The sequence below is a fragment of the Amphiura filiformis genome, chromosome 3 (genome assembly GCF_039555335.1).
Source record: "Amphiura filiformis chromosome 3, Afil_fr2py, whole genome shotgun sequence".
Lineage (NCBI taxonomy): Eukaryota > Metazoa > Echinodermata > Ophiuroidea > Amphilepidida > Amphiuridae > Amphiura > Amphiura filiformis.
Window position 1 is genome coordinate 37,968,740 of NC_092630.1, and position 27,489 is coordinate 37,996,228.

Sequence of the window (27,489 nt, forward strand, 5' to 3'; positions counted from 1 at the left end):
ATACTTGACTTGATTTTTAAATTTTGACAATTTGGGCGAGGTTGCTTGGAATTGACCATATCATGGCCTGAGGCATATTCCGCTGCAAGGCTTTCGGAACCGCCTGCGGGAGTGAAATAAAGGGCTGTCCACGCAATCCAACTGGCTAGGGCTTTTTAGACTAAATCCAGGAAGGTTTTGCTTGGTTGAGATTCAGGTTGCGGTGACAGGTGTTTGTTGATATCATGGGAATTCAACAGTTGTGTGTTCAGCATATGACTGAATGTGATGCGGTTTTAGTAGGTGGGCAAGTGGCTCTTAATGTACACTGAGTTGTAAATGTTACAGCATTGTTGGGTGGGAGTGAAAATGGAAATAAGAATTGGGTATGGACAGCCATCAGGTTTAAACAATCTATTTTTGAAATATTAAAAACAAAATTAAATTAAATTATATTACATAATTTAATATTTACCTGTATTAAATAATAATGACCCCGCTGAGTTTTGATTTTTTTCTGCTTTCTCAACTTATTTATATGTCAGTTTTCCATTTGAATCATAATTTTTTGGATTTCCAATCCTCACGTATATTAATTGGCTTGCATTGGCTTGCATTGTCTTACGCCCTAGCAGGGTGAAACATAATTTTATATTGGCAGCCTCTTTCTACAATACATAATAATGTGCATATATTTGCATATTTTACTTTGTTGTTATTTCCTTTGTTGGGATGATAAAAATGCATCCACATGGAATGAGGTCTCCAACTTACAAATGTCCCAATAAGGTACATCTTTCATAACGTGCACATACACATATCGTATATACACCACACATAATACTAAAAATTAAAAATCTAGAAAATCGCTTTAAAATACTTGACAGAAGTCGCATTTGAGTTGAGCCGGTGACAAAAGTAATTGACTATTTCCTTGGCAGTTCAGAATGATGATCATTTATAGAGGGTTTTGCCACAGGATCATCATTGTGGTTAAGCGTACACATGGTATATAGACATTGAAAGGAAATGGACATAAATCATAAACATTCTCTATTAGTATCAAGTTTGAAGCTACAGTATGTACAATGATTAATGGATTGCAAAATGTTATCGGTATAAAGTAAGCAAATTCAGTGATTGATCAGCAGTTGAAAGAGAATTAACTGAATGCTCATCTAAAGCCCAGGGGGACTAAAGTTAGGTTTGGGTAGGGATGTGCCTCTGATAATCTGAAAAGGATCCACATTTGTACCAATTTCCATGAAAATTTGACCCATTTTTATACCAGAGACCCAGATCTTTGGCTAAATTTAACACACTCTTGCAAAATGTTTTTTAATGAAATTTAGGCTCCAGTTAGGTGAAATATGGGTAATTTTTTGAAAAATATGAAATGACCCACTTTCAAACCAAAATTGACCTATAGAAAAGGGGGCACTGTTATACCAGAGGCCTGTGATCACAACATAAACTTTCATTGAACACTTGTCAATACTTTGCTTGAATTTGACAAATTTGGTCTTGATTGCATAATTGATACAAATGACAGGAGGGTGAAATAATATATGTTTTAATGTAAATTAAACACCTTTTCTTTAACAGTTCCCATATTTCTTAAACCTTCCTCTGACAACTTTTTTTTTGTCGTTAAAGTTTTTATAACAACTTATTGCTCATTTACCATACATGATTCTTATTTTCATTCACATACCTTTTCTGTTTCTACTTATGTTTCATATAGATTATGGTAGAACGTTTAAATGTGTAGGCAATAGGCCTATCAATTTTTACAAAAAGTACTACTCCCTAGGGCTACAGCCCCACTACTTTGTTAACATTTGATACTAACAATCCCAAAGCGAATTTGACGAAAGCAACCTATGTATGCTAAACCCAGGAAGGTACTGGGAGCTCTAGATTTGGGCCTTGATGATAACCCAAAGCATCCTTTGGGACTACCAACAGCGAAACATGGAAAATAGTTGCAGAGAGGAAGAGAAATACATGCCACAATCAATCTAGGGGAGAACATGGTGATGAGCTCAAACATCAGCTGCTACTATAGGTTACCTTGCCCTTATGAAAATCAACAACAAAATTGATGCATTTCTAACATCATGATTCCAGATTCAAATTTTCACTGGTTCATTTCTGCTGTTAGTTCTTCCATAATACCACATAATTACAACATTTTAACCGCTTAAATCAAAAATAAATATCTTAGCCTCATAATAAGTTTGCAATGCAGTATGGGAACTTTCAACATTTCATCTGTCATCATATGCCCTTATACCTAATCACAATGAGAAAGGGTGAACATTCCCATAGTGCAATTCCCTCACTACTGCAAAACATATGAGCATGTTATCAATGCAAACCATTCGAAACATGTATGTCATACTTAAGAATATGATAAAGGTATTTGAGGGTTTCAATTTAAAAGTGCAGTGATTTGTTAAGAATTCAAGTACAATACAAAAATGTATGTCCTGTTCATGTGTCACCTACATGGGGACCCTATAGGATTTATTCAGGATCCTTAGTAGTACCACCAACCATCGCACACCATCATCTATTTGGTTCCCTTTTGGATATCATAGAATGTAAGGGTATACGATTACACCATGATGAGTGAGAACACTATGGGTACACCAGGCGTAACCATGGGTACTATACTGTGGTTCGGTAGTGACGTCAATGCTTTTTCGCAATTGCGCCACAAGCGTGCGGACAAACTACCCTTGTACAAGTGTGTGTACACTCTGCGCATTTAATTTTACGCACATAGTTCACATCGAAATGTGCACCTACGTCACTACCAAACTTAAGATGAACCATAGTATATAACATTCATACCCACAGATATGCAGATTATCCTTGTTACGCAGTAAATCAGAAGCTTTCTATTAAGAACAGTATAGTGGGTTGATGTGACTAACCCCTATAGGGCCTACACGTCTGCTGCAACAGGGCTTGGGGGATCTGATCTATGCAACTCTATGTGCCCAGACAAATGAATCAGTTGTTTTTCCACATTACAATGACAATAACCATGCCTTTTTACTTTCCTTCAAGAACATTACATCACATGAGGGTGAGTGCATGGTAATCAGGGAATTTATCAATCAATATCTCATCAAATCAAGATGGGTTTTAATGTGAACTTTCAAGATACGGATAAGATTTGTTAGGTGAAGAATGACAATCAAAGTTCTGACGTGACAGTTTTTCATGACAAAAGGCTATTGTGGTGGCTCTCTCATGATTGTAGGCCATAAGGGTCTGCAAGGTGGATACATCTAAAGCCTGTGACAGGTGGGTAAATCCAATCTCATGATGTTAGACCGAGAAAATTTATCAAGATGGGATCCCTAATCCTTAGTCAGTATGGTAGACCTAAGGTCTCAGTCATGATGATAGATTTTCAACTTGTTACAATGGCTGACTGCAAAACTAAACTAATTTCCTAATTGTTCAGAGTAATGTGAAATGCATCAGACGTATACAAGCGTGCACGCAGTTGTGATGATAGTAGACCTTAATCATCTATCACAATAGTAGATATAAAGCATTTGTCATGATCTAAAGCCTGTCATGATGGTAGACCCTACACATTGTCATGATGGTAGACCTAAAGCCTCTGTCATGATGGTAGACCCTACACATTTATCATGATGGTAGACCCAAAGCTTCTGACATAGTGGTAGATCCTTGAGCATGTCACAATGGTAGACCTACACCTTTGTCATGATGGTAGACCCTAAAGACTGTGTTATGATGGAAGATCTAATGTGCTTTTAATAATAGGTAGACATGGTAGACTAAAAGTCCCTGTCATGATGGTGGAACAAAAGCCTCCGTCCTGATGATAGACCAAAAACCTCTTGGTAAACCAGACCAAGTCACACTGAACCCCAATTTACTGATGTACAGTAAAGCCACAGACAGAAAGACAGAAGCTTTAGCTCTTCCATGTCTACAATAAGCACTTTATATCTTCCATCATAACATATTCACTTGATACCATGGAGATTAGCAATACAAGTCACCTAATAATAGAACTCACTTTTCCATTTGTCTTTGATTTCACGAAACCCAATATTATTACATCTTACCTGCAACATCAGTAGTTTCTGTCAATTCTGTGCTGTTTTCTCCTTCTCCTGCCACATTTACAGCTGACACCTTTATAACATAGTGTGTGTACGTCTCTGTATAGCAAAAAGACAAGAAACAACACAATTAAATTATTGCATACTTGATCCAAAAGATACATAGATGCAGAAATATATACATTGGTAACATCAGGAGCAATTATATGTCATGTGAAACCACACAGTACCATTTCAAAATGTCAAGTCTTATAAATCTCACTGAATATATTCCATGTTTGATGGTAGACATTAAAAAAAATTAATTTGAATAAAACCAAAACCAAAATTTATTAAAAAACATTGTAAGTAGTTTCACAACTAAATACCAAATGAACCATCCTTACGAAACTTTTCAAGCATTTATGAATTATCGTATGCATCTTATCACCACTAATAACATGTTGTTTCAAAATTGATGTCATCATAGTTAATAAGCACTGACCATGAACATCCAGATGTAACCATATCAAGTATATTGTTATCCAATGCTAATCATTACTTCCAGGATGCGATTGACATGTTTTGAGCTGAAGATACTCTGTCCAGCTTGACATTGACATGAATGCATGCCACACATGTGTAATCTGTCCTGCTTGATGCTGACAATATTATCAATGTCATGCAAGACATCACTATAGAAAATACATTGAGAATGCAGAAGCTTTGATCTTGTCTGTAACACATATCAGTAGCAACACTTCTGTTATGTTCCATGGTGGCATTTTCTACCCATTTTTTTTAATGTTTAAGAACACCTGAAAATTGCGATTGATTAATCAGCCCCACCTCAACGTTGAAATAGTCAGAATAATATGTACATAAAATATTCAACAATTTCCCCCACACTTCCTTTCACCTTGGTACTGACGTTAGTGTCTTTTATGCAGTTGCTCCGCAAGAGTGCCAACAAATCGTGTTTATATAAGCTCTGCGAAATTAGGTTCGCATGCAAGCTTCAACGGCAACATGAGCAAAATATACACTCACAACCAAGAGGGATAACAAATTTAGAAAGGTTCTACAAAAAAATGATATTTTTTGAAATGATATCAGCCATTAGGTGAAACCACTATCTTCCAACGCAACTTTTATAAGATAAACCAAACACTTTTCAAAACAACAAACACTCTATAAATAACAACATGTTACCTGCACAGTTGTGACAACTTTTCAAAATTAATTAGCATTCCTTCAAGTATTGAAAGACTCATCAGCAATTTATTACAGAAATAAGGAAACTGTGGTCAACTCAACCCCCAGGGTCAATCCTATCTCAACCTCCAATGACGTGCACATCATTGAGCCGTCAGGTCAATGTACTCATAGAATACCTACATCTTGGGAATGTGTAGAGATAATATGATGCCATACTTATAATAATCATATGTGACATGAGATTACAATAGCCTGTTGTTTTGAGATTTACATGAGATTATAATAGCCTGTTGTTTTGAGATTTATATCATACTTTCCATTGAAAATCATTAATCAGGACTGACTTCATACCTGGAACACCCTTTCTTTTAGATGTTATAAGATAAACCTGTACTTATGACATGTTTGTGACTTAAAAATCAGGACAATTAAAAAGCCCATGGACATATTCATGGAGCACACAACCAGTCAATCTAAGGTACTTGGTTAAGTTCCCAGAATATAATGTAAAAAGAAAGTTAAAAATGTACATATGCCGTCATTCTTTTGTAATATCCTTCCATACCATTTTCACCCTGATGTGGCAGTGATGTCAGTGTGCATTTCATTGGGCGCAGCTTGAGAAATCGCTAGCGTTCACTGAAAGCACTGGCATACACACATACAACACTTAAAAACACTGCATCGAAACTGCTGCCTCAACACGCTGACGTCACTGCCACATCAGGACAAAAAATGGTATACACAGCATGACGGATGTTTTCCAGATTCAAGCTACTAAAGCATTTTACCATAATTTTGAAAAAATTTAAGAACTGATTAGATTCTTATTATATAGCCATTCCCCATGTTTTCCTCTCTACCTGTCTCCTATATTTACTGTCCATCAAAAGTTGATCATATCTAAGGATGTCACCTAAGGGTGTCCTGATAAATAGTTGCTCATGTAAACATTGTCAAATGATGATACTACTGATTTATCTATGCAAGATTTAGCCTAATGTGCTATTCATGTTGAAATCTACACACCCTCTATGGAAGACATTACCTTAATCTTCCACACAAGGGGTGTAGATTTCAAATGGAATCATCCATTCAGGTAATCCCATTTGAAATTCACACTCCCTGTGTGAAAGATTAAGGCCATGTCTTCCATAAGGGTGTATGGATTTTAACTGGGATAGCTTATTGTCAAAGAGAAGGATGATACTTCTGATTTATCTACATAAGGGTTACTCCAATATAAAGGTTAGTGCTACCTTGAGATCAAATGCTTCCCTTCAAGGGCTAGGAGATTTTGATGGGATTTATACAGATATACTGCTTAGTGTAAAGAAGATATTTGTGTTCTTCCCTCAAGCAGTGTTTGGCTTTTTGATACCGCAGAGACATAATGTTTAAACCCAGTTCAAACATTGAGTGAATCACAGGCCATTGCACTATTACAACTTATTTATCAATATTGGTTTTACATTTTTCAAAGCTGTGCACACCCATATATTTTGCAGGATTTCATCTTACATACGAATCTCTCCCCTTATGCGTAACTCCAAATACTTGGAATCCTGTTCCCCACCTTTGCTGTTAATATCATAATATTAACTATCCAAAATGTTTCCAACATAAAAGATTGAGTCAATTATAGTTATTATAAACCCACACATAAAGCAAGTAATAAGATGAAATGACATTTAGAGATGTCCTACTTTTACAAAGACCCAGAAGGAGAATTTGATCATGCCGATACATTGACAATGGCTGCCTTGCAGTAATGTATAGATTTGGTAAGAAGGAAAGTAATGAACTGATAGTCAGTATTTCAGTGAAAGCACAAAATGTGTATTAATATGGAGATGCTGATACTATGCTTGCCTTAAAATTATACTCTAGATGGGAATCCTGTAAGTAACAGTTTATCTGTATTCACAATATTCAAAGTACCAAGGGTGAAATTAACAGCTTTGCTACCAGGACTCAGGGTTTTTTTTTTTCATGATTTTGGACAAATAGAACCACTTGACCTTTAGAAACATATTGGCAAAGAAAGTAGGCAATGGCCACTAAATAATGTACAGAGATTTGAAGATGTATACACAGGCATTCTCCTCCTTCATGAGGTAACTTGTGACATAAACAAGATACATCATATTTTCATTTTTCCTTACTTCGATGTACACCACAAACAGCAACTATGAAAAACAAGATTTGCTGTATAGCACTGCATAATCAGTTCATTTCAGGCCGTTCTTTTTAATTTGTCAGTTCACACGCAACACATCCTCATAACCTAGCAGGTACACCCAAATCACCCATATGTATTAAACAGTTCTGATGAAATATGATATTATTACCTTTGAAATTAGGAAACATTACTAGTTTTATAAGCCAATATCCCAGGCCAATATCTTTGCTTAAATGAAGGATTTGACAAAAGTAACTTCAGCACAAAGTTTCAATCAATTTCATATTATATCTTTTTCAAATTCCTTCCTTTAAAAATAAGAGCAAAATAGGAAAGCTGAGAGAGAAAACTAATGAAACATAACCAGAAACATGCATGTAATAATGTCAGAGTTTAATTGGTCTGTCACATTGTCATGCTGTGGTGTTTATTAAAGTTTTATAGGACAATTTGACATGCCACAGGTAACTAAATTTTGGATGAAATACCTGATTTTATAGTCCAAAAAGCAACTTTCAGAGGTGTGTATGGGGCGCATGTTTTACATTTTTAAATGTGCGATATGAGGAAGAATAAACATATTTCAGAATCTTGAAACAAGTTTACTAAAATGATGGAAATTCATATATGAAGCATAAATGATAATGATTAACTCTCTCCACACAATGTGTCTACTGCAGGCGACAAGTTTCCAACAATTTTTTTTTTTTGAATTTTAGAATTGTAAATTTTCATGATCATATTTGGAATCAGCAGGAAAATGCATTAACATGAGTACAAACAAGCCTAACATTGGTTCAGTGGTTCTTGAGATAGCTCTTGATATTTTGGGAAAATATCTCAAAATTTGGACATTTCATGTTGAATCCTATGACTGGCACACAAAGCATTAACATAAAGTTATACATGTAACTCATATGACAGCAGGTTTTGAACTTCTTAAATTAGTAGTTTCAGGCAAAAAAAAAGTTACTAATATAAGGTGCTTTTACTTGTATCATTTATTTTCCTGGGTTACCAAAGCTATATTAAAGTAGACACTATTTTCTCTCTATTTATCCTAAAGATATACTACCCTGAGTAGGTTAAAGAGCTTCACTAGCAACATTACAAAGGTAGCAAGCACAGGCTGGTACTGGTCTGATTAACAGACATCAATCAACTTAGTTTGGGAAACATTGACAGAGATAAGCAGTACTCAATTGGAGACTCTGACAGAGAGAAACCTAGTTTACTTTGGTGATGAAATGATTAGCAAAATGATGATAGCAGTGAGTTTCAAATCAATGAGTTACAAGTCCTGTAAGTACACAATGAAAATACTGTGCCAGGTCGGAAGCAAATGAGACAAGTAAATGCATGCAAGGATAACTTCCATTTCACCTGAAACTCTCCAATATTTAACTCTACTTTGAGACACATGTTTTAGCCTACAGTAAATAGGAAGTTAGCCAAGTTAGCTGACAACAGAGCAAAGGAAAATGACATTTGTGGAAATAGTTTGTGTCTTACATTGTAGCTCCCGCATGGATGAAATGCCATTGAATTATATCAGCAACAAACATACACAACTGATTTCATCAGCATTAACAACATGTATTAGAAGTAGTAAAATGCAACCATTGTCCTAATGAAGATAATAAAAGTGCTAAATATTGTTCATGATAACTTCATCTTTTGTTTAAAATGGTCCCTAATAGCAACAAAAATGCTAGAAAAGTAATTGTGAGACCAGAAATTTCAAGTGCACTGGTTCAATTCCCACTGGCTGATTTGTTTACTCTCTCAATTCATTTTACACCAGTTCATTAGAGCAACCTTTCTGCATAATACATTTAGTTAAATAATTCAAGGAAAAAAATGTCATACCAGATGTATAATTATCAAAAAGCAAATTAAGAGAGAAAGTACAGCGATTGACTGCCATCAAATTCATTATGGACAAATTAGCTTTGATAAATGTCAACTGTTGAAAATGAGTTCTACTTCTTGATGTAAAGTTCAACCATTTCTTTAAATAAACACACTGGAAATTATGTCAGGCATTATAAATTGACAGCAATAGGTGGGACAGGCGATAACAGAATCATGTTTTACATTAATAAACAGAAAGTGCTCCCAGAAAGGACAGATTCATTATGACAAGGTTTTACTTAATGAAAAGGGCAGTACATGGTATGGTCATATTTCATTAAATGCTAAAATCTCTATCACAAGCCTTTTTGTGCGACGCTTGCTAACATTGGTTTTCTGATTTTTTTTGATTTTTTTTTTATGTCGGGCATATCTAGGCATTAACAGCTGAAATCTAGGAGATAACGCTGACAAAACTTCGGCCAGGCACAAGTGACCTGGTGAACGAAGGGGGTCGCCTTAGATAGCTGGTCGGGGTATTTTTACAGGACAGGCAATCGGGCATTACCCTGATTGGAACCACCTGTAAACGAGGTCTTTAACATGGGTCATCTGCCCCACCATTACCAGATGAACCACAGGGAGAGCGGAGATTTTTTTCCCTTTTTTTTTGGTCATGCGGGGAATTGAACCCAGGACCTCTCACACCAAAGGCAAAGACCTTAACCAGTGTGCCACGCTGCACCCTATGATTATCGTATAATAAAATAGATCGTTGAAGCATGCGATGTGAATTTCGGTTGATCAGCCGATCATATACAAATATTTTGAGCTTTTGTAAGCAGACAATCAAGATTAACCTCTTTGTGCACATCCATAAATCCTATCACAGGCATTCATATTACCAGTACGTACCTCCATGGCTGTGCTTATTCTATGAAATCTATTAACCCTAGACCATTCTAGTTACCTTTTTATTGACAGGAAGTTTACTGTCTACAAAAACAAGGGAGAGAGAAAATAACTCCGTCAGGTTGAAACACATAAATATCAGGTAGTGTCATCTACAAAGAGTAGAAATAGTTGCCCTTTTTTCCACATGGCATACTATACCAAGTTGAAAAACAGCCCAATTTGTACCATACTACAGTTTGTCCACTATGAAGTACAAAGTGACAATGCGCGCGTATACAGCGTGTAAACAGTGCGCAGTACTGCGTCTCTGCTGCAGGTATACGTGCCTTCAAAGTCGGCACAATGTGTGCGTCCGCGTCTGTACTTTGTACTTCAGAGTAGACTGACTGTATTTCTTTTTATGGAAAGCAATTGAATCAAAAGATACAGCAGGTGTCAGAAGCTGTATAACTTCATAAATCAAATGCAGCCCAATTGTATGATTTAGTTGTGTGTTATGGCAACCCTGGAAGTGGACATTAGTGTGAATGGTCATGCAGGATGCAATTGGGTGTTAAAAAGAGGGCAACTGGTCCAGACACAATTTACCATGTGTAAATTGGGTGTACAGAATGGAGGAATGAATGTGATAGCCTATATATCAGAGCTATAAATAAAGAATAAGAACTTTGGAAGCTCTGTCAATAGGATACCTTTGCTACTGAGCCGACAATAATTGTATTTCAAAGAACTGCACTGAGTGGTGCATTATTGAGTATATTTTAGTTGTGTCATTTTTGTTAAATGTTGTTTTAGATCAAGTCTATGGAGATAGGAGCCATTGAAGGGCCCATAATCTTAATATTTTGACCAGCTTTCACTATGCAAGCCATATAACATACCTTTTTTTCCAAGATATTCAATATCATTAGAATATTGAATCTCATATTATGATTTGAAACAATATTCATCAATTCAAATAAATATTGGCATTTATTCTGTGCCTTTCACAGGTATCAAAGCCTTTTACATTTATTGCACTGTTGTTAGAATATGTCAGCTGCCATACAATGCCCAAGGTATGCTCATACCTTCGGCGGCACTCAATGGACAATATTCATAACAGCTCCCCATTAAACCCCTGGGTAGAGAGAGGCAATTGAGGTAAAGTGCCTTGCCCAGCCCAAGTGCACAACACGATGGCACAGCCAGGGCTCAAACTCGCAATCCTTCAATCGCTAGACAGAGCCCGTACAGCAGCGCCACTGCACCCCTGGTATGTGATGAATCCTGCATTGCTTTTATTCAAAACAAACCAAATCAGTATGCATACAAACCCAATCTGTACATTTGCATTGGACACATACTGATATTACCATCACAAGTCAGTACAACAATTCAAACTTAATACTACCCAAATCCAAAAGCAATCAAAATGGAACTTATTTGATATAAGTTTACCCATTACTGTTTACTACGAGTACCCAGTGTAGGGACATGTCCTCAGGGTTGCAGGGGTGTGGAAGGAAAATGCATTCTCTGCATCAGGTAATGCTAACAGAGCCGCACCCTAATAACAAGTGGCGTCTCCAGCCTTTTCCCATCAGTTTCCTCCATCCTCCAGTCAGCCAGTCAGCCAGCCACCCGCCTAGCTGGCCTGTTGTGTTTACTTATTCTCACTGGGGCTGGTAATAACACAGCTAAATGGACTCCACAGACATTGTTAGATATGGTAAGTGGTTTATGTAGGCTATATACATTGTAATATTTTCACTGTGTGTTGATTCAGTCACGGGTGTGGTGTTCTTTCCTTTGCTTATCAAACGCCACAGTTCACCAATTCACCCACTATAGTGTGTCTCGTATCAAGTTGAGAGTAATGCCATGTTGAATTTTGCAGTGGTAGACTCAAATCAGTGCGTTTAGGCAGTTGCGTCGACAGCGTATGGACAAATCGCCCTTCTAAACATGAGTATATGCGTCACAGGATTTGGTAAGCCCACGCGATTCGATACTGCCACAGCAATATCCAACATTGCTCTCAGTTTGAGACGAAACAGACTATAGACTTTTGCGTAAATGACGACATTCTAATAGCGAGGAACATCTAGACCCAGAGATTCAGACATTAAATAACACAATATCACTAGAGGTGGCTATGTACTGTCAACAACAATGCAGCTGCTAAACAACTTCTTTCCTGTGATGTCACCATGGACCGATTAATCAATATTTGGATTGAAGTAACAGCATTCACAAGGCCTATATATAATAATAGATTGGTCTATTTTAATCTCAGCTTTACATCCTCCATTTCAGGCTACTGACCGAAAAGTATTGATACTATGATTAATTCCGTATTGTGTTGATGAGCCTAGTATGTATAAGCCATGCATGGCAATGTATTCTATCACAGCTCAAGTTCCTAACAATACCCTAAAATTATGCATTGTCTACAGCTTTCGCACCACTTTAGTTAAAACACACACTCTATTGTTTTTGGTCATCCATAATACCCAAGAACAAATGAATTATGCAATGCAATTTGAGAGTCATTCTTTGTTTTAAGCATATTTGTTTCCATCACAAAATGATGCCATATTGGCACTGACCACTACATGCAGGGTCACACATATTACACAATAGTGATCGAAATCTCCTTAACATTTATTTGTTCCATTATTTTTCTCCTGTAAATTTAATGAACCCCATACTCTAATGCCCTCAAATAATACAAACTTTCTAGTGGCACAACTTGGTTACCTTTTTTCACCTTGAGGAAAGGCGTTCAAGATGGTAAATCAGAAAAAGTTATTTTGAGTTTAACCCTTCTTAATAAGTTTTGTCTACAAATTTGGGCAACTTTTTTTACTTCAATATTACTTAATGGAAACCCTTAACCTAAGGGAAGTTTGGCACTGAAGTTAAGAGTTATTTATGACTACTGCCAATATTTCCTAACAGTACACAAACTACAGTACTTTTAAAAACCGTAACTTCATGCTTTAAGGCCTGAACTTGCTTTAGGGTCTGAACTTGCTGTGACTTTGCACTTACCATTTATCACCCTGTTACTAGAGTATCTTTCCTCAAGATAACAATTTCTATGCAATGACAACATTTTCCTTTTTTCCTATCAGAGCATACTTGACAATTAATGGTTGTACATTTCCCTCTATCTACATCCTAGGTACTACTGTATCTGAGACACAGTATTTTGTTTGTTTATAAAATACCTCTTTTAAAATACATTTCACCTCATTTTAATGAAAGTAGTGACACACCACTGAAAAGGTCACTGGGAAAACATGTCCACCATATTATGATGGTCAGATATTGCTAATTTAAGGTAATTTTCACTGCAACAGAGAAAGTTAAAAGTGCATTTATCCACAGCCTTCCTCCACACTTAAGCATTTTAATATTTTTAAGTACCCAAAATCTGTGAGGTCCACATCTTATTTTCTCCACTTGTCTTTAGTTTAGGACAAAAATTGTAAGAATATCTTTTATTGGTTTTCATATCAAATAATAACTCTTAAAACTAAACCCTCCCCCACCTTAGGTAAAACCGCAAGCCAGATAACCTACCAATCAGCAATCACAGGCATATGTATTAGCAACAGATAGTGATCTTGAAGACTGATGGGCTCCAAAGACGGAACAATATCACACTCTTATTTAAGCTTTATATATAGGTCTACAGGTCATCATAACCCATTTATATTCAAATCTGAATGTATGATCTAGGTCACCTAGGTGAACAAAGAATTCATACCTGGGCTCCTAGGGTATTAATTTCAACACTATAGAACACATGAATGATATGTTGACATACTTAATCATATTTCAAACAGTTACCTTTTTCAAAATGTTCAACTGTTCAACTTTTGAGCAACTTTGATCAGGTATACCTGAACCTTAATCCTGAATCTGACTACAAACCTAGTTCTTGCTTACATCAACCCCTATCCTTCATCACCTTACGTATTAATTTAGCTTCATAATTATCAAATTAAGGATATGCTATATGCTAACATGTTTCCTTACATTTCAGTGCAACCTTTTATCCCAAAAACTAATATTCTAACAATTTTGACCTTCTGAACCTGTTTAGGCAGTAAAAATGTCTGGCCGGGCAAAACACATAATAAAGAAATAAAAATGTCCAGCCGAACTAAATCCACATTGAAATGCACATTAATGCCAATACTCCATATGGCAAACATTGCTTCTAATGAAACAAAGAAGTGATATCAGAAATTGAAACTCTTCTTGATTTGCATTATGTATATTGCTGATAGCGATCGAGATAGGCAAAAGTGATGCATGCTGGGAACGAAAAGGGCTAAAATTCTCTGTCACAAAAGTAAATTTGATAGCTTTGAAGCACTTTCATTCCCACAGCATGTATCACTTTTACCTATCGATCGCTATCAGCAATATTCCTTATCAATGAAAGTTCATTTTAGATTTTTCAAGGTATTCAGTACCGGTAACTAATTCAAAGAACACAATGTAGGTTACGGGATCAGAAAGTTTACAAATGACCTGCTCTACTTCCCCCATCTGTTCATTACCGTAGTTGGTAGAGCATCGGACTAGAAATTGCAAGGTCCTGGATTCAAGTCATGGGTGATCAATTCTTACAGTATAGCTATATTTTATACTGTGTATTAGAAAAGTCTACATTTAGGTCACAAACTTCTTGCAATAATTACACTTCAAAATATAAGTCATCTTTTAATAACTCACGTCACCCATAAGTATCAGGTCAATACCATTAGCTTTGACAATTAATCCTGTATTGGAAGCAGGAGATACTGAATCATGGTCAAATAGCATTTCATAGCATTTCATTGCATCTCATTTCATTTTAGACCCCTTCACGGTGGATGTAGTCACATCTGACGACTTATTGCATCTTCATACTATCATGCTGGATGCAACTATTTTGCCCATGGATGCAAAACTTAATAAATTAGGTCAAGAAACTGCCTGCTTGAATATAGGTAACCTACTTTTAACACTTAATTCTTTATTTCAAAGAAAAATATCCAAGAAATTAAAGATTCATTCTTTAGCATGTCACATTAGTATTTTGTACTAGGAATAAGCCAGGAAAAAATTCAAAAGCTCTAGTAATTCTTTTACATGGCAAAGTTCATGTGAAGGCACTTACTGTGCATGCTCTGTCCTTAATCAAGACACTTAACCTCCATTTGCCCCTCTCCATACAGGTGTATAATGGGTACCTGCATATGTTGAGAAGTAAGAGATTTGCTGTGTGGATGACCAGTGACCTACCCACAACAACTTTACATGGAAAAGTCTGGGCTGTCTGGCCCAAACGCAACTAATGGGAACACCAGGATGCAGTGAAAAGTGCGGGCACCCAATTCACCTTACTAAAATAACTTAAAATTCCTGAATAGTTTACCGCAAACATTGTTTAACTTTCTCCAAACTACACACAGATTTGTTGTATTCTTAATCTCTCATAGCCCCTCATATAGGTCACATGAACTAATGATGATGACACATTAAATACAAGTATTCCATATCCTCTCTTGAAACATTACCCTATACATCCCAGGAAGTTATGATGTTACAGAAAGAGTACTTAAATCCAATCAGTTATCATAAGTATACATCATTCTCTTTATGTTAGTTCATTTCCTACAAGTCACATGTATGAGTTCAGATCATCTGCTACCTATTCAAAAACTCTGTACAGACAAGGCTGTCTACATGAACATCTTACTTTTACTAGCATATATATGTGTCTCCTCAAACCATATGTTTGTCTTGTCTGCTTGTGTCTGTGCATTGTCAGGACCTGACTATTGTTTTCACTGGGCACACTTACATAAATCAGATTTGTAGGATTTCAATTTAAAATATTTTCCATAACTTTTCATATTGGTTTATTTTCATATGTGGGGTAGTTTGTCCCAACACTTCTAAGGAGAGATAGGCACTCCAGACTCTTTATTATTAATAGCACATGTGAGTGACAAGGCCCTGGAATACATCTTTGAACATCCCATTGTTTTGGTTTGCTCACTAAAATCAAAATCAAATCAAATACAGGCCTTGTCTTTTGAGGCGAGTGAGAGCGATCACTCACCATCACTCGCCTAAAAATACTAATACAAGTGATTAAAATCACTCGCCTACAGCTCACCTGACAAGTTTTGAGGAGAGTGATTTGTCACTCGCCAGCAATTTTCAAAAGACAAGGCCTGCAAATAGAGCATACTTGGAGTACCCACTAGTTACGAGAATAAACAACAGGAATTTTTGTGTTTACTATCCTGTACCATGTGATAGATGACAGGTAAGTCCAATATTTTTGAATATGTTGATGCCAGTGTAGCTGGTATCCACTACAATAAAATATTGGACATGTCTGCTGTCTATTACATGGTGCAGGAAAGTAAAAACAGTTTCTATTGTTTATTCTCATTCTTGGTCAGTTAAATATTCTTTTCGTAACTATAAACTATTTCATGTAGCAAAAATTAAATCAACATCATAAAACCTCCCCTTATCCTAAAATGAACAAAACTTCTTTACACCTTCATGGCTTCAGTGAACGCATGCATGTATTACGCACTAGGCCTACACCTTCAACGCGCTGCATACGCATGTCTCGTGACATGGAGTCATCTACGGCCTGACAGACAACACCAGAAATCATGCAATTGTCTAATCAGATTTTGTGTCTGCAAACTAGACCACACCCACAGAATAAGAATGGCTAATAACCTTTTAGCATCTCAAACTTTTTCAAATCTATGCGACTCCATGTGTCTGATCATTTCATATCCTAGTTGGATCTTGGAGTCTTGGGGTGGTTTACCCACCACCTGTACCACTCTCAAATGGTTTTAATGTGCCTCGCATTTGCCAAAACAGGAAATGAACGGGAAGGGACAGGAGATAGCTGAGCATGCAGTCTGTCATATGACAACGTCTGCTCTCAATTAGTACCTAGCTAAGCACTGATGATGCTTTCTGGTATCTCTGTCCCTCAGTCATATAGATCTAGCCTACTGCCAAGTCTACATTATATTAATAAGCTGACCGACTACAAGTGGTATTTCCTGTATTACTTCTGACCTGATCTATCAATAAACACTGATCAGTGATGGATACTAAAAAGAAGTGACTGATTAAATGATTGACACCTTGGCATTTGGTCATTTAGAAAAAGCTTTTTCAAAACATAATATTCTAAAACAACTTGCACAAAATTACAGCAAACAACTTCAGGTGTTTGGTTCAGAAGTGGGTCAACATTGCTATGTGCTGCAATATCAATCTGTTTTTCTGCATTTAAGTTGTTAGAAACTACAATTTGTCTCCAATTACTTCGATTTAACTTCTAATGCCACAAAATAAAAATAAAAACTAAGCTAAGTCATAATCCTACTAATCTTTAGGGAATTTGGTTAAGATCTTAACAACTAGGCCTACATTTTACTTGCCCTCTACATACGTGTACTTATCTTTGGGGAATTTTCGTTAAGACCTAACCATCTAGGCCTACATTTTACTTGTCCCCTTCTGATGCAATGGGCTATTCCAGTTAAAATTCATACACCCCCTGTGGAAGACATGACCACACAGTGAGTGTGAATTGCAAATTTGAAATCTACACCCCCTGTGTGGGAGATTAAGGTCATATCTTCCACAAGGGGTGTATGGATTTCAACTGGAATAGCCTAATAATCAACTGCAAAGATTTACAGTCTGAATCTTAAAACCATGGGGATTGCACACTGCCAGAAGGCACAGGACATAATTAATCCTACCTATGCTTATCAGTTCTCTACCAAACATCAATCTTCAATCCAAAACAGCAAAAACATTTCCATCTATTTCACTTGTCAAATGCATAAAGCCACCTGTAAAATTGGACTTTGTCTGGAGAGTAATCCACAAGGGAGAGATTCCTGTCAGTTTTGTCACATGACAGAGGAACCTATTTGACAATTAATTTACAATTAGGCAATGCCCGCAGGGTTTTTCCTTTTTCTCGTAAGAACCTAAAATATTTTCAGGAGAAATAGTCGGTACCAACCAACCTTTGGACAAGAGTTCATATATTTTTTAATGTAGAAACTCATTCCACCATTAATTTCTCAATATACATCAGTGGACTACTAGCCCCCATAGATGAACAAGATACAGAGCATTCACAAACAGTCAAAGTCCAGAATCATTTACTAACGAAGGCCAATTGTTCCATGCACACATACCCATGTTATCGCATATATTTTCAAAGCACAGTCTTGACATCTTTTGCGTAAACGTATAGGCACCATAGAGCTGTAATTAAAACCATAAATACAGCTCCCAAACAGTGTGCGTGTGATTTCTTAGACACACGCAATACAGTCCTCATGAATATGCAAGAATTCTCAGCATACAAATTATGCGGGGGACTTTGCCTGTTGGTGACTGGCCTGTATATTTTTTGTCTACGACTAACCCATTCAGACTCTGGCTTCTCTTTAATTGGCATAGTCTCTGTGATATCAAGTTTACCTTCCTGTTCACAAATAATCCAACAATTTATTTTACTAACTCAGGAAGAACTTTAGGAATTTAAAATCAAGAACTGCTGTCTACCAAATCAGACAATCCATTTTTGATATTCTGAAATTTTTTCAGTATTTACTTAAATGCATCAAGAAAAGAAGATGCACTTACTTCAAACTTTAGACAGATTAAAGTCCACATTGCCCAATAAGAGTCAAAAGAGTGAAACTGCCATTTTTGTATGAATTGATGACAATGTTTCCGGTACAGCCCTTCATCATAGTCCAAAAAGTGATCACCAAATCACCCTTTTCACTCCTTTGATTCTTTACCTAATGCTATACTGCAGAAGTGCAGATGCAGTTTCACATCTCAACTAACTTTTTCATATTATTACAAATTCATCATCCAAGACTGGTTTTTAAATGGCTGTCAATTCTCATCTCAACAAAAGCTATCAACCAAACTCTTTCCAATGATGTAATAATTTTATGTCCCTATGACTCTTTTACTACTTCCTACCAAAGATATAACAAAAAGTAAACCAAGCCCTCTGTTATTAATTTCAAGGTGCACTGTTGTCTTAGGCTCGATAAGTGTGGCACTTAATTAAAAAGGAAATGTGCTTGCAGACTAGACGCCTTGTGCCAGAGTGTGGTAGAAACAATAAAGTCCCAGGTTGCCATTCACCAGACTAAGATTACACTGGATATTGTCAATGGGTCAATCTAGACCATGCTCTCGAGTCCAGATTGGTTCAGAACCACATAGATTTGTGTCATCCATGGCACATGGGGCAAGTTATATGATGCTCTGAATCCAAAGTCCATGTTCAGTGGCAGAGCCAGGATTTTTTTTTTGGGGGGGGGCATAGGGGGGGGGGGGGCAAAGTGAATTTCAGGGGCGAATCAACAAGTTTTGTGCAAAATTGCTGTAAAAAGTGGAAATTTTCATAATTTTGGGTTTTGACTGAGGGGCAACAGGGAACAAGAGTTTTGACTGGGGGCATCCCCCTCCCCCCAGTGGCCCCACCACTGTCCATGTTATCTATGAAACGTACGACAAGCAACACAATGCTCTGAATCCAGATTGGTTCAGGTCCATATAGATGTGTGTTATCCATGAAACATGAGGCAAGCAACACAATGCTCTGAATCCAAATTGATTAGATCCACATAGATTTATTTATCTAAAGCATCTACACTATCAGTACTGAGAGCTGATTATTAAAGCTGTACATTTTGTAGTGTGCTGCACATCTGTACAAAATGTGCACTATTTATGCATCATTCACTGTATTTTTTTAAATAACATTCAGCCAAACCTATTATTGGCAAAAAATCAACTGAAGAGATGCCTACTGCCAAATGTATGTTTCATTAGTTAACCCATGGGCTCTCTTTGTGACCAAGCAAAATAATTCTTAGAGGGAGGCTGATTTATAGTGCCCATACGGTTCAGATCCAAATATACCTTGGGTATAGCACCAATATTTATATATCTCATTTTGTGGCTTTCAATAAAATCAAGATGACCCTCTAATCCCCCATCTTATTTTCCAGAGGGCAAATATGGATAAACAATTTTCCTTTTGTTACAATATTTCAATATTTGTAATGTTTTGTTATAATACTATCTAAGTCTCAAAAAGGATGTAAGAGAGTACACCTACAAAATTTAACTTCACATTCTGAGCTCCTACAAGAGACAAATGTATGACTTTCACTGTTAAATCTGGGACTTGTAGGATACTCTTTACGGAAATACGCTCCCTTGCTACAGCTAAAATAAATAAATGTAGTTCTATTTCACTTTAGACATAGGTGGCTCACTTCTTTTAAAATGGAGGTCTCACTGCCTTTATATGAATTACGAATTACAGCAATCACTTCCACACACTCAAATGTAATGAGTAGACATAGAGGGCACTATTCCTGTACAAGTCAGGTCCAGCAGGTCACTGTCATGCTTTTATCATTTCAATCCATTGCATTTTTTCAACGTTCATATGAAGGTAATTTAATTGTTGCTTTTATAAGACTACTGCATAAAATACATATGGCAGCAGAGGAAACAGTGTAGATATCTATAGTAAATTGCTGTAACCCTTTGACAACCCTTCCATGATGTTAACAAGGTGCCTCTGAAGCATAATATGTGTCCTTTGCGCATCTTATGCGTTGTTAAATTCACTGCCACATGCGCTGTATGTATTGTGATTTGCGCCTTGTCAATATCGTGAAGTACACTCTCATCACAGATTTACAGCAATTTACTTTTAATATTTTGCCTTTTACTCCCTATTCAACAACTGCATCTGATATTATCCCTCTGGTCAAATGTTGCAAATATTGAAAATAGGTAATAATCATAGCCTTGTCCTACTCCCTATCCCATAAAAATATAGACCTATTGTTTCTTTCCTTTTCTTTCTTTCTTTCTTTCTTTTTTTTTTTTTAAACAAAATTGTTCTGTCTTGCCAAATGAATGATAGCTAAATTGTAATCACTTAGTTGGACCTAACTGACAATAGAAGACAAATTTGAATATTTGGGAAATTTGTGCAAATAAGAGCTTTTTTGGTACGCTGGAACTATCAAACCCCAAAGACTTGTACTAAAGACAAATTTAAATCTATGCCTTTTAATTTATATCAAAATCAACATCCAATAGTGAATATATTTGCCTGTTTTCAAGATTATGAATGCTTCGACTTTGCATGTATCTCATTTTCATGATTGGTAACACATGTCTGATAAGATTACATCAGGTATCAGGTCACATTAATTTCCTGTTTAAAATAACTCATAAATCACACACTATTGTTGAAGGTTGTCTATATAGATTTCAATTGAAGAGAAAAACATGGTTTCAATTGCCAATCTTACATCCGTCATGTTTGTCATCAGGTGCATAGAAGATAGCCAAGATAAACTGACAGGGGAAACTTGTCCTTCAAATAACATCCTTGATCAAAATGATTGGGACACATCAATGTTTATTGAACAAAGACTGTCTCTTCCATAAGCATCATTGGATTTGCTTGAAACGTCCAGGGTTTATGGTTTAACTATAGTTTGATCAGCTCGTAATCGGCGGGCCTTACAACATCGCGGATTAATATCAATATATTTTATTGTAAGAATTGCCTTGTGACATCTTACCCTTACCAGAAGCATCAAATTATTAATTGAAGTTTTATACTTTGTCTACTTTATTTAACAAACACAGTATAGACCAGACAGGTCAACTTTATCACTGTTAGCGTGGGTCTACTTTTTTGGAGTAGTGGTAAAAGCCTAACAATTTCTGCTGATTACAAGCTGATCAAAGTATAGGGATCACATCATATGCAGTGGATCTGGCATTTGGATATTTGGTAGTCTTGGATACCAATCATATTGATACAGGATGAATAGTTATTGATATAGCTGTACAATGGACACTGTATGGCATGCCTGTGATTCAAGCGGGTAGTACCGCCATGTGCTTCATAAAAGGTTTCACCATTTGGGAGGTGAAGTGTGTGAATCAATGAATTTAAATAACGCATCTGATAATCACATCGCAAAGATTTTGATTTAGTGCCCTGATAATTAGACAATTCTAGTTTAAATCTATACACCCCATGGAAGACATTACCTTAATCTTCCACACAAGGAGTGTATATTTCGATATTTCGAATGAAGTCACTCATTCAGGTAACCCCATTTGAAATTCACACTCCCTGTGTGATCGATAAAGGTCATGTCTTCCATTCAAGGTGTATGGACTTCAACTTGAAAAGCCCATTTGGTTGATAGAGTCTAGCAATTATAATTATAATCACATGAAAAAAATCACATCAAATGTCACAGCATTTTGGCATAGTAACTATGGCACATGTCAATAAATTACCAAAGTTTTGAGACAGTGATTTTAATCATGATCAACTTGTCCATAAAATGGAAGAAGGATATAAGTGCATAATCACAACACAGCACTTACATCCTTCTTCCATTCAATTCTTAAACTGATGTTCCTGTGAATAAGAAAGAAAAACAAAGGTCTGTATGCACAAAACAAGTATAACCTGGTCTGACTATGGAGGTTAGATTTACGGAGGGATCGATTTAATCTTTTCCTTTCTTCTTTTATTCTAAGTTAAGTCCAAAAATTAAACTGCAGCTATCTATATTAAGCTACATATATTTGCCCTTAACAGAGATCTACACTATTATAGAATACGGTTTGTAAATACCCAAAAGTTCCTTCTCCATAAACTAATCTCCATAGTTAGACCAGGCCTTAAGTTAGACCTGGTCTAACTTGTTTTGTGCATTCAGACTAAAGAAACTAACACTTCCACTTACCTAATTCAAAGAAAGTGTGGTATTGCTTATGGACAGGTAGATTGGACACCTTGCTCCACACCCTATCTTTAGCCAGTGCAATGTAGGCATTGTAGCTTAGTAGTATGCCATTGGTGTTGATAGGTGGCATCCAGAACACACTGATATCACTATGGGTTTTACCAACCAGAACTGGTGGCATAGGAGGGTCTGGCCCTGAAATGATTACAAGAATAAAACATGTAAAGGTGTTATTTCCAGTAAGAGTTTTCTACATAGCATGCACAGTAAACAGAAACGAACAAACACTTTTCAATTAAAATTTCTTTTGCTCATATCCCAGCTCAAGGAGGTATTAACCCTAATGCCCCAGGCCTATTCTGGCGAGGAAAGAAAGAAGAGAAATCAGGTGCAGTTTTGAACCACGGACATTTTAGGTGGCAGACACGAGCATGGACATACCTTTTCACAGGGTTTACCTTGACCAGCTAAGCTTTCCATGCCAATATGACTGTTCGCATGATGATGCAATTACATCATGTGGTATACCCACACTTGCAGATGCTTTGTGAATTGTGGTTTTTTGATGTTTGGTACAGTTGTAGGTTTTTCCCCTTTATTTAAATGTGCCTGCTAATCTCTGCTCCTTGGCACTAAATTCTTGAATTTAGTAAAATTTAGTATTCCTGTAGTCTTTAGTCATTTACCTGTGATTCTACATTGTATATTTGCATAATTCATTAGCTTTTTACTTTGGGCAAATTCATGCCTATACTATTTTTCACCTTGTTGAGTCAGTGACATCAGCGGTCATATCCTTGGGTGCAACTTGAAATAGGAGTATTTGTGTAAAGCACTGACATACACATGCACACATTTAAAAACACAGTATAGATGCATGCACAAAACAGCTGCCTCAAGTCGTTGACGTCACTGACTCGCCAAGACGAAAAAACATTGTAATCAATAACAATCATTATCATACTTCTCATTAGAACCTAGACTTCCTAAAGTCCTTTTGGACCTGATGCCTGTGATAGCTTATTCTTTTTTCACCTATCACTGGCCATGGTCACTCCATCACCAAGTAAAGCCATAGTTCTTAAACATTAAAGTACTTTTAGTAGTCCTAGTGCTTTTGAGATGTGGAGTTACAGGAGGCTTCTACGAGTGACATGGAAAGACGGGAGAACAAATTCCTGGATCCTCGACAAGATTGGTACAAGTCTAACCATCAGAAGCGGCATAATGGAGAGAAAGCTGAAGTACTTTGGCCATATTGTCAGGAAACATGAAGGTGTAGAAAAACAGATTTTGCAAGGGGCTATGGAAGGCAAACGAGGAAGAGGACGTCCACCAACATCTTGGACTAATGACATGAAGCTGGTTTCTAACCAAGGTATGCAAGGTGCAACGCAGATCGAGTGAGATGGCGTACTCTTGTGAAGACCACAGCAGCGCTACACAGCGCCACCTGACACAGAGAGAAAGAGAGGGATATTACCATAGAACACTAACTTCCCTGGTTAGGCTGGTATACAGGTAGACTTCTACCAATGTCACTGCACTAACACAAACCTAGGGCCAATACCCTCAGCCTTGTGCCAATACCCTCAGCCATGTGCCATTATAATCTTTGCTAATTACTCTAATCTCTTTTAAAGTTTTAAGGATTAATAGGTATAATATATTAAGTCTGCCTTCCCCCTGGTTGTTTTTAGAGACAGGCTTTAGCCAGAGTTCTTGCTGTTTTCCTAAAGTTAATGCAAACTGGAAGAAAAACACAATTGACACTTGTGTATATATCTGAGCATGTGGTAGAGATACACTGTATAGTAGTACTGACAGTGGTGGACTAACTTGAGACTACCTTTAAGTAGGATCTGCGTATAAGGTAAGCTTAAATGCAAAATGAAAATGAAGATTAACACCACTATCCTAAATGCACTTACGGTTTGAGTCAAGGCTAATTAGAACCTTGAGATATAAAGCACAAAATATAATTGTAGCATTGATGATTAACCCCTGAATATTATATTATTCCCACTGTGTATGAATCTTATCATTAAACATCCACCTCAATGAAGCCACCAATGAATTTCACTTATATATTCATAAATCCTAAACACACTGTAACTCAACATATTGTAAGTTACAAACGTCTGATTTCAAACATGAGACTTATGACTGATGTGCCCCATAAGCTCTAGTATACAAACACTATTGCAAAGTTATGATGTGCATAATGTTTGTAATTTATTATGGGTAACCAAAGATACAATAGTTTAAAAAGACTTATGAAAACCAGCCCGGTTACATTTTATGTACATCACTACAACTTACTTGCTTCATGTGTCCTAACAACCACTTCTTTGCTATAATTACTGAGTGAATCCTCCCCTCTTGCATCATTCAGTACAGCTACACTGACACTATAATTGGTGTAGGGTTTTAATCCAAAGAGTTTGAACTGTGTGAGGAAAAATACAGGCAAAAACATGGGTTAAGAATACTACACTGATGCTACAATTGGCTTATGCTTCAATTCAATTCAAGATCTCTTATACTGATGTCAATTCATGTATTTTATTGACATAATTTAAACCTTACGATTATTGAACTCCAAGCAGGAAAGTCCTGTACCAGAATAGCATTCTGCGCATGCTTGAATTCGACTGACGTTGGTAGAGCGTTCAAACCTGTGACCTCACTCATCTGAGCATACACAATGCACTAAACTTGACAGTGCTTACAAGCAAACTCCCGTTTAAGTATGCTCACTCTATTTGTGAGTTTGCTAACACACCCTGCAGTTATTCTCCACCCGCACAGGCTACATGCATGCCTTCCATGGCATGGTTTGAAGGTAAAAACAGGTTATATAACAGTGTTGCTTGAATGTATAGGTATGTTCCTTTGTTTCAGTGATTCTTTGGCTCTCGCCCTTTTGTTTTAGTTGCCCAAAAAAAATATTTTAAAAAATGATCAACAATTTGGCAGCAAACTGGCAAAGAACACACCAAAAAGTGGGCTGAAAATACAATAAAAAAAGAAAACCTGCATAGCACACAGCTGTTTTCCCCAAATAAATCAAAACAAAACTGCACAATATCTACAATCTCAGAAAATATTGTTCGAACACTTTAAAGGCCTTATTGAAAATAGTCCCCCTTCTACCCCCGTACAATGTTGGCATACCCAATATGCTCATCTTCACATATCTTCTCCCAACATTGATTGGTGGGGAAAGGGAGGGATATGCTTAAGATGAACATTGAGAGAACTTTATTATAAATCTTAGTTTCCAGTGACTCATATAGCGTGCACTATACTAAAATGAACATGGGGATTACAGTGGGTGTTCAACACATTTTTTCCGGGATTGTCTACAAAATTGCTTAGCAAAATCATCTGATTTTAGTTTTTGGACAATAACTCTGCAGTTACGCCATCGATTTTAATGCAATTTGGCACACATGTTAGAAACATAATTTGCTATCATCACACAAAATATGGAGGAAATCAATGAATATTTTGATAGCGTTCTGTTAGTATAGATTTAACATAGCGTTTTGTACATAAATACAGGCCTAAATTATTTATGTGCCATGTTTATTGAGCATATGTACATGTGGTATAATTAATTTAGAGAAGGTGTTAAAATTTTATATTCAGCTAAAAACAGACATTACTCAGTAAATTTAATGTTATGTATTTAAATGTCACAAATTTACCACTGTGTGATAAATCGGGGGACGAGAGAGAGAGAGCGAGTGATAGGAAGGAGAGATACGCTGGCTATGCACATTTATTGTTTTTAAAACATTACCTGACCAACATTTAAGAAAATCAGCCTAATGTGTGAAATTGTGTTCATTAAACATTTTACATACACCATGGTTAGGATGGTCAAATGGTGAATCATAACGATTTACACACATAGACAAGCACGCATTTCCAACGATTCACCATATAATAGAAAAGTAAATCCTCTTATTCTTTATGTTTTGTGGTCAACCGTGCATAATGTGTGTTTTCAATGGGGAGATGTGCAATGATTTACCTTTACCATGAATAGGCTTTCACACTTTCAGTGTACACAGTTATACCCACTGAAGAGACAACGCAAATCATGTTTAATGAAATGTGCCAATTTGAGATTGCATAGGCCTAATAATAAAGGTCATTATCTATAATGCTCATAATGATCGGTATTTGTTTAACTGAAAAACAACATTTTGAATTGTTTATATTTTCTTTTTTTTTTGATCAAAAATAATGACAATCATGAAATAACTTGCACACCAATCATTGACCATGTTAGTTAAAATATTATTGAATGATGTGTCCTATACATTGCGCATGTGTCTTTTAATGTGAAATTGGA

General features: G+C 36.5%; 1 protein-coding gene across 5 annotated transcripts in view; it reads right to left on the bottom strand.

Moving 5' to 3' along the window:
* LOC140148463 (receptor-type tyrosine-protein phosphatase gamma-like) overlaps positions 1-23,152 on the bottom strand; it is a 117,293-nt gene extending 94,141 nt beyond the window's left edge. For 4 of the 5 annotated variants that reach the window (XM_072170421.1, XM_072170423.1, XM_072170422.1 and 1 more), the window contains exons 1-2: positions 23,124-23,151; positions 4,098-4,193 (exon numbers count right to left, since the gene is read on the bottom strand). In XM_072170421.1, coding sequence (XP_072026522.1) covers positions 4,098-4,106 — 9 coding nt within the window. In that variant the 5' untranslated portion in view covers positions 4,107-4,193; positions 23,124-23,151. Of the gene's footprint in view, positions 1-4,097; positions 4,194-23,123 lie in introns of all 5 variants that reach the window. The other variant, XM_072170418.1, reaches the window with a different exon arrangement.
* Between the last annotated feature and the right edge of the window lie 4,337 nt (positions 23,153-27,489).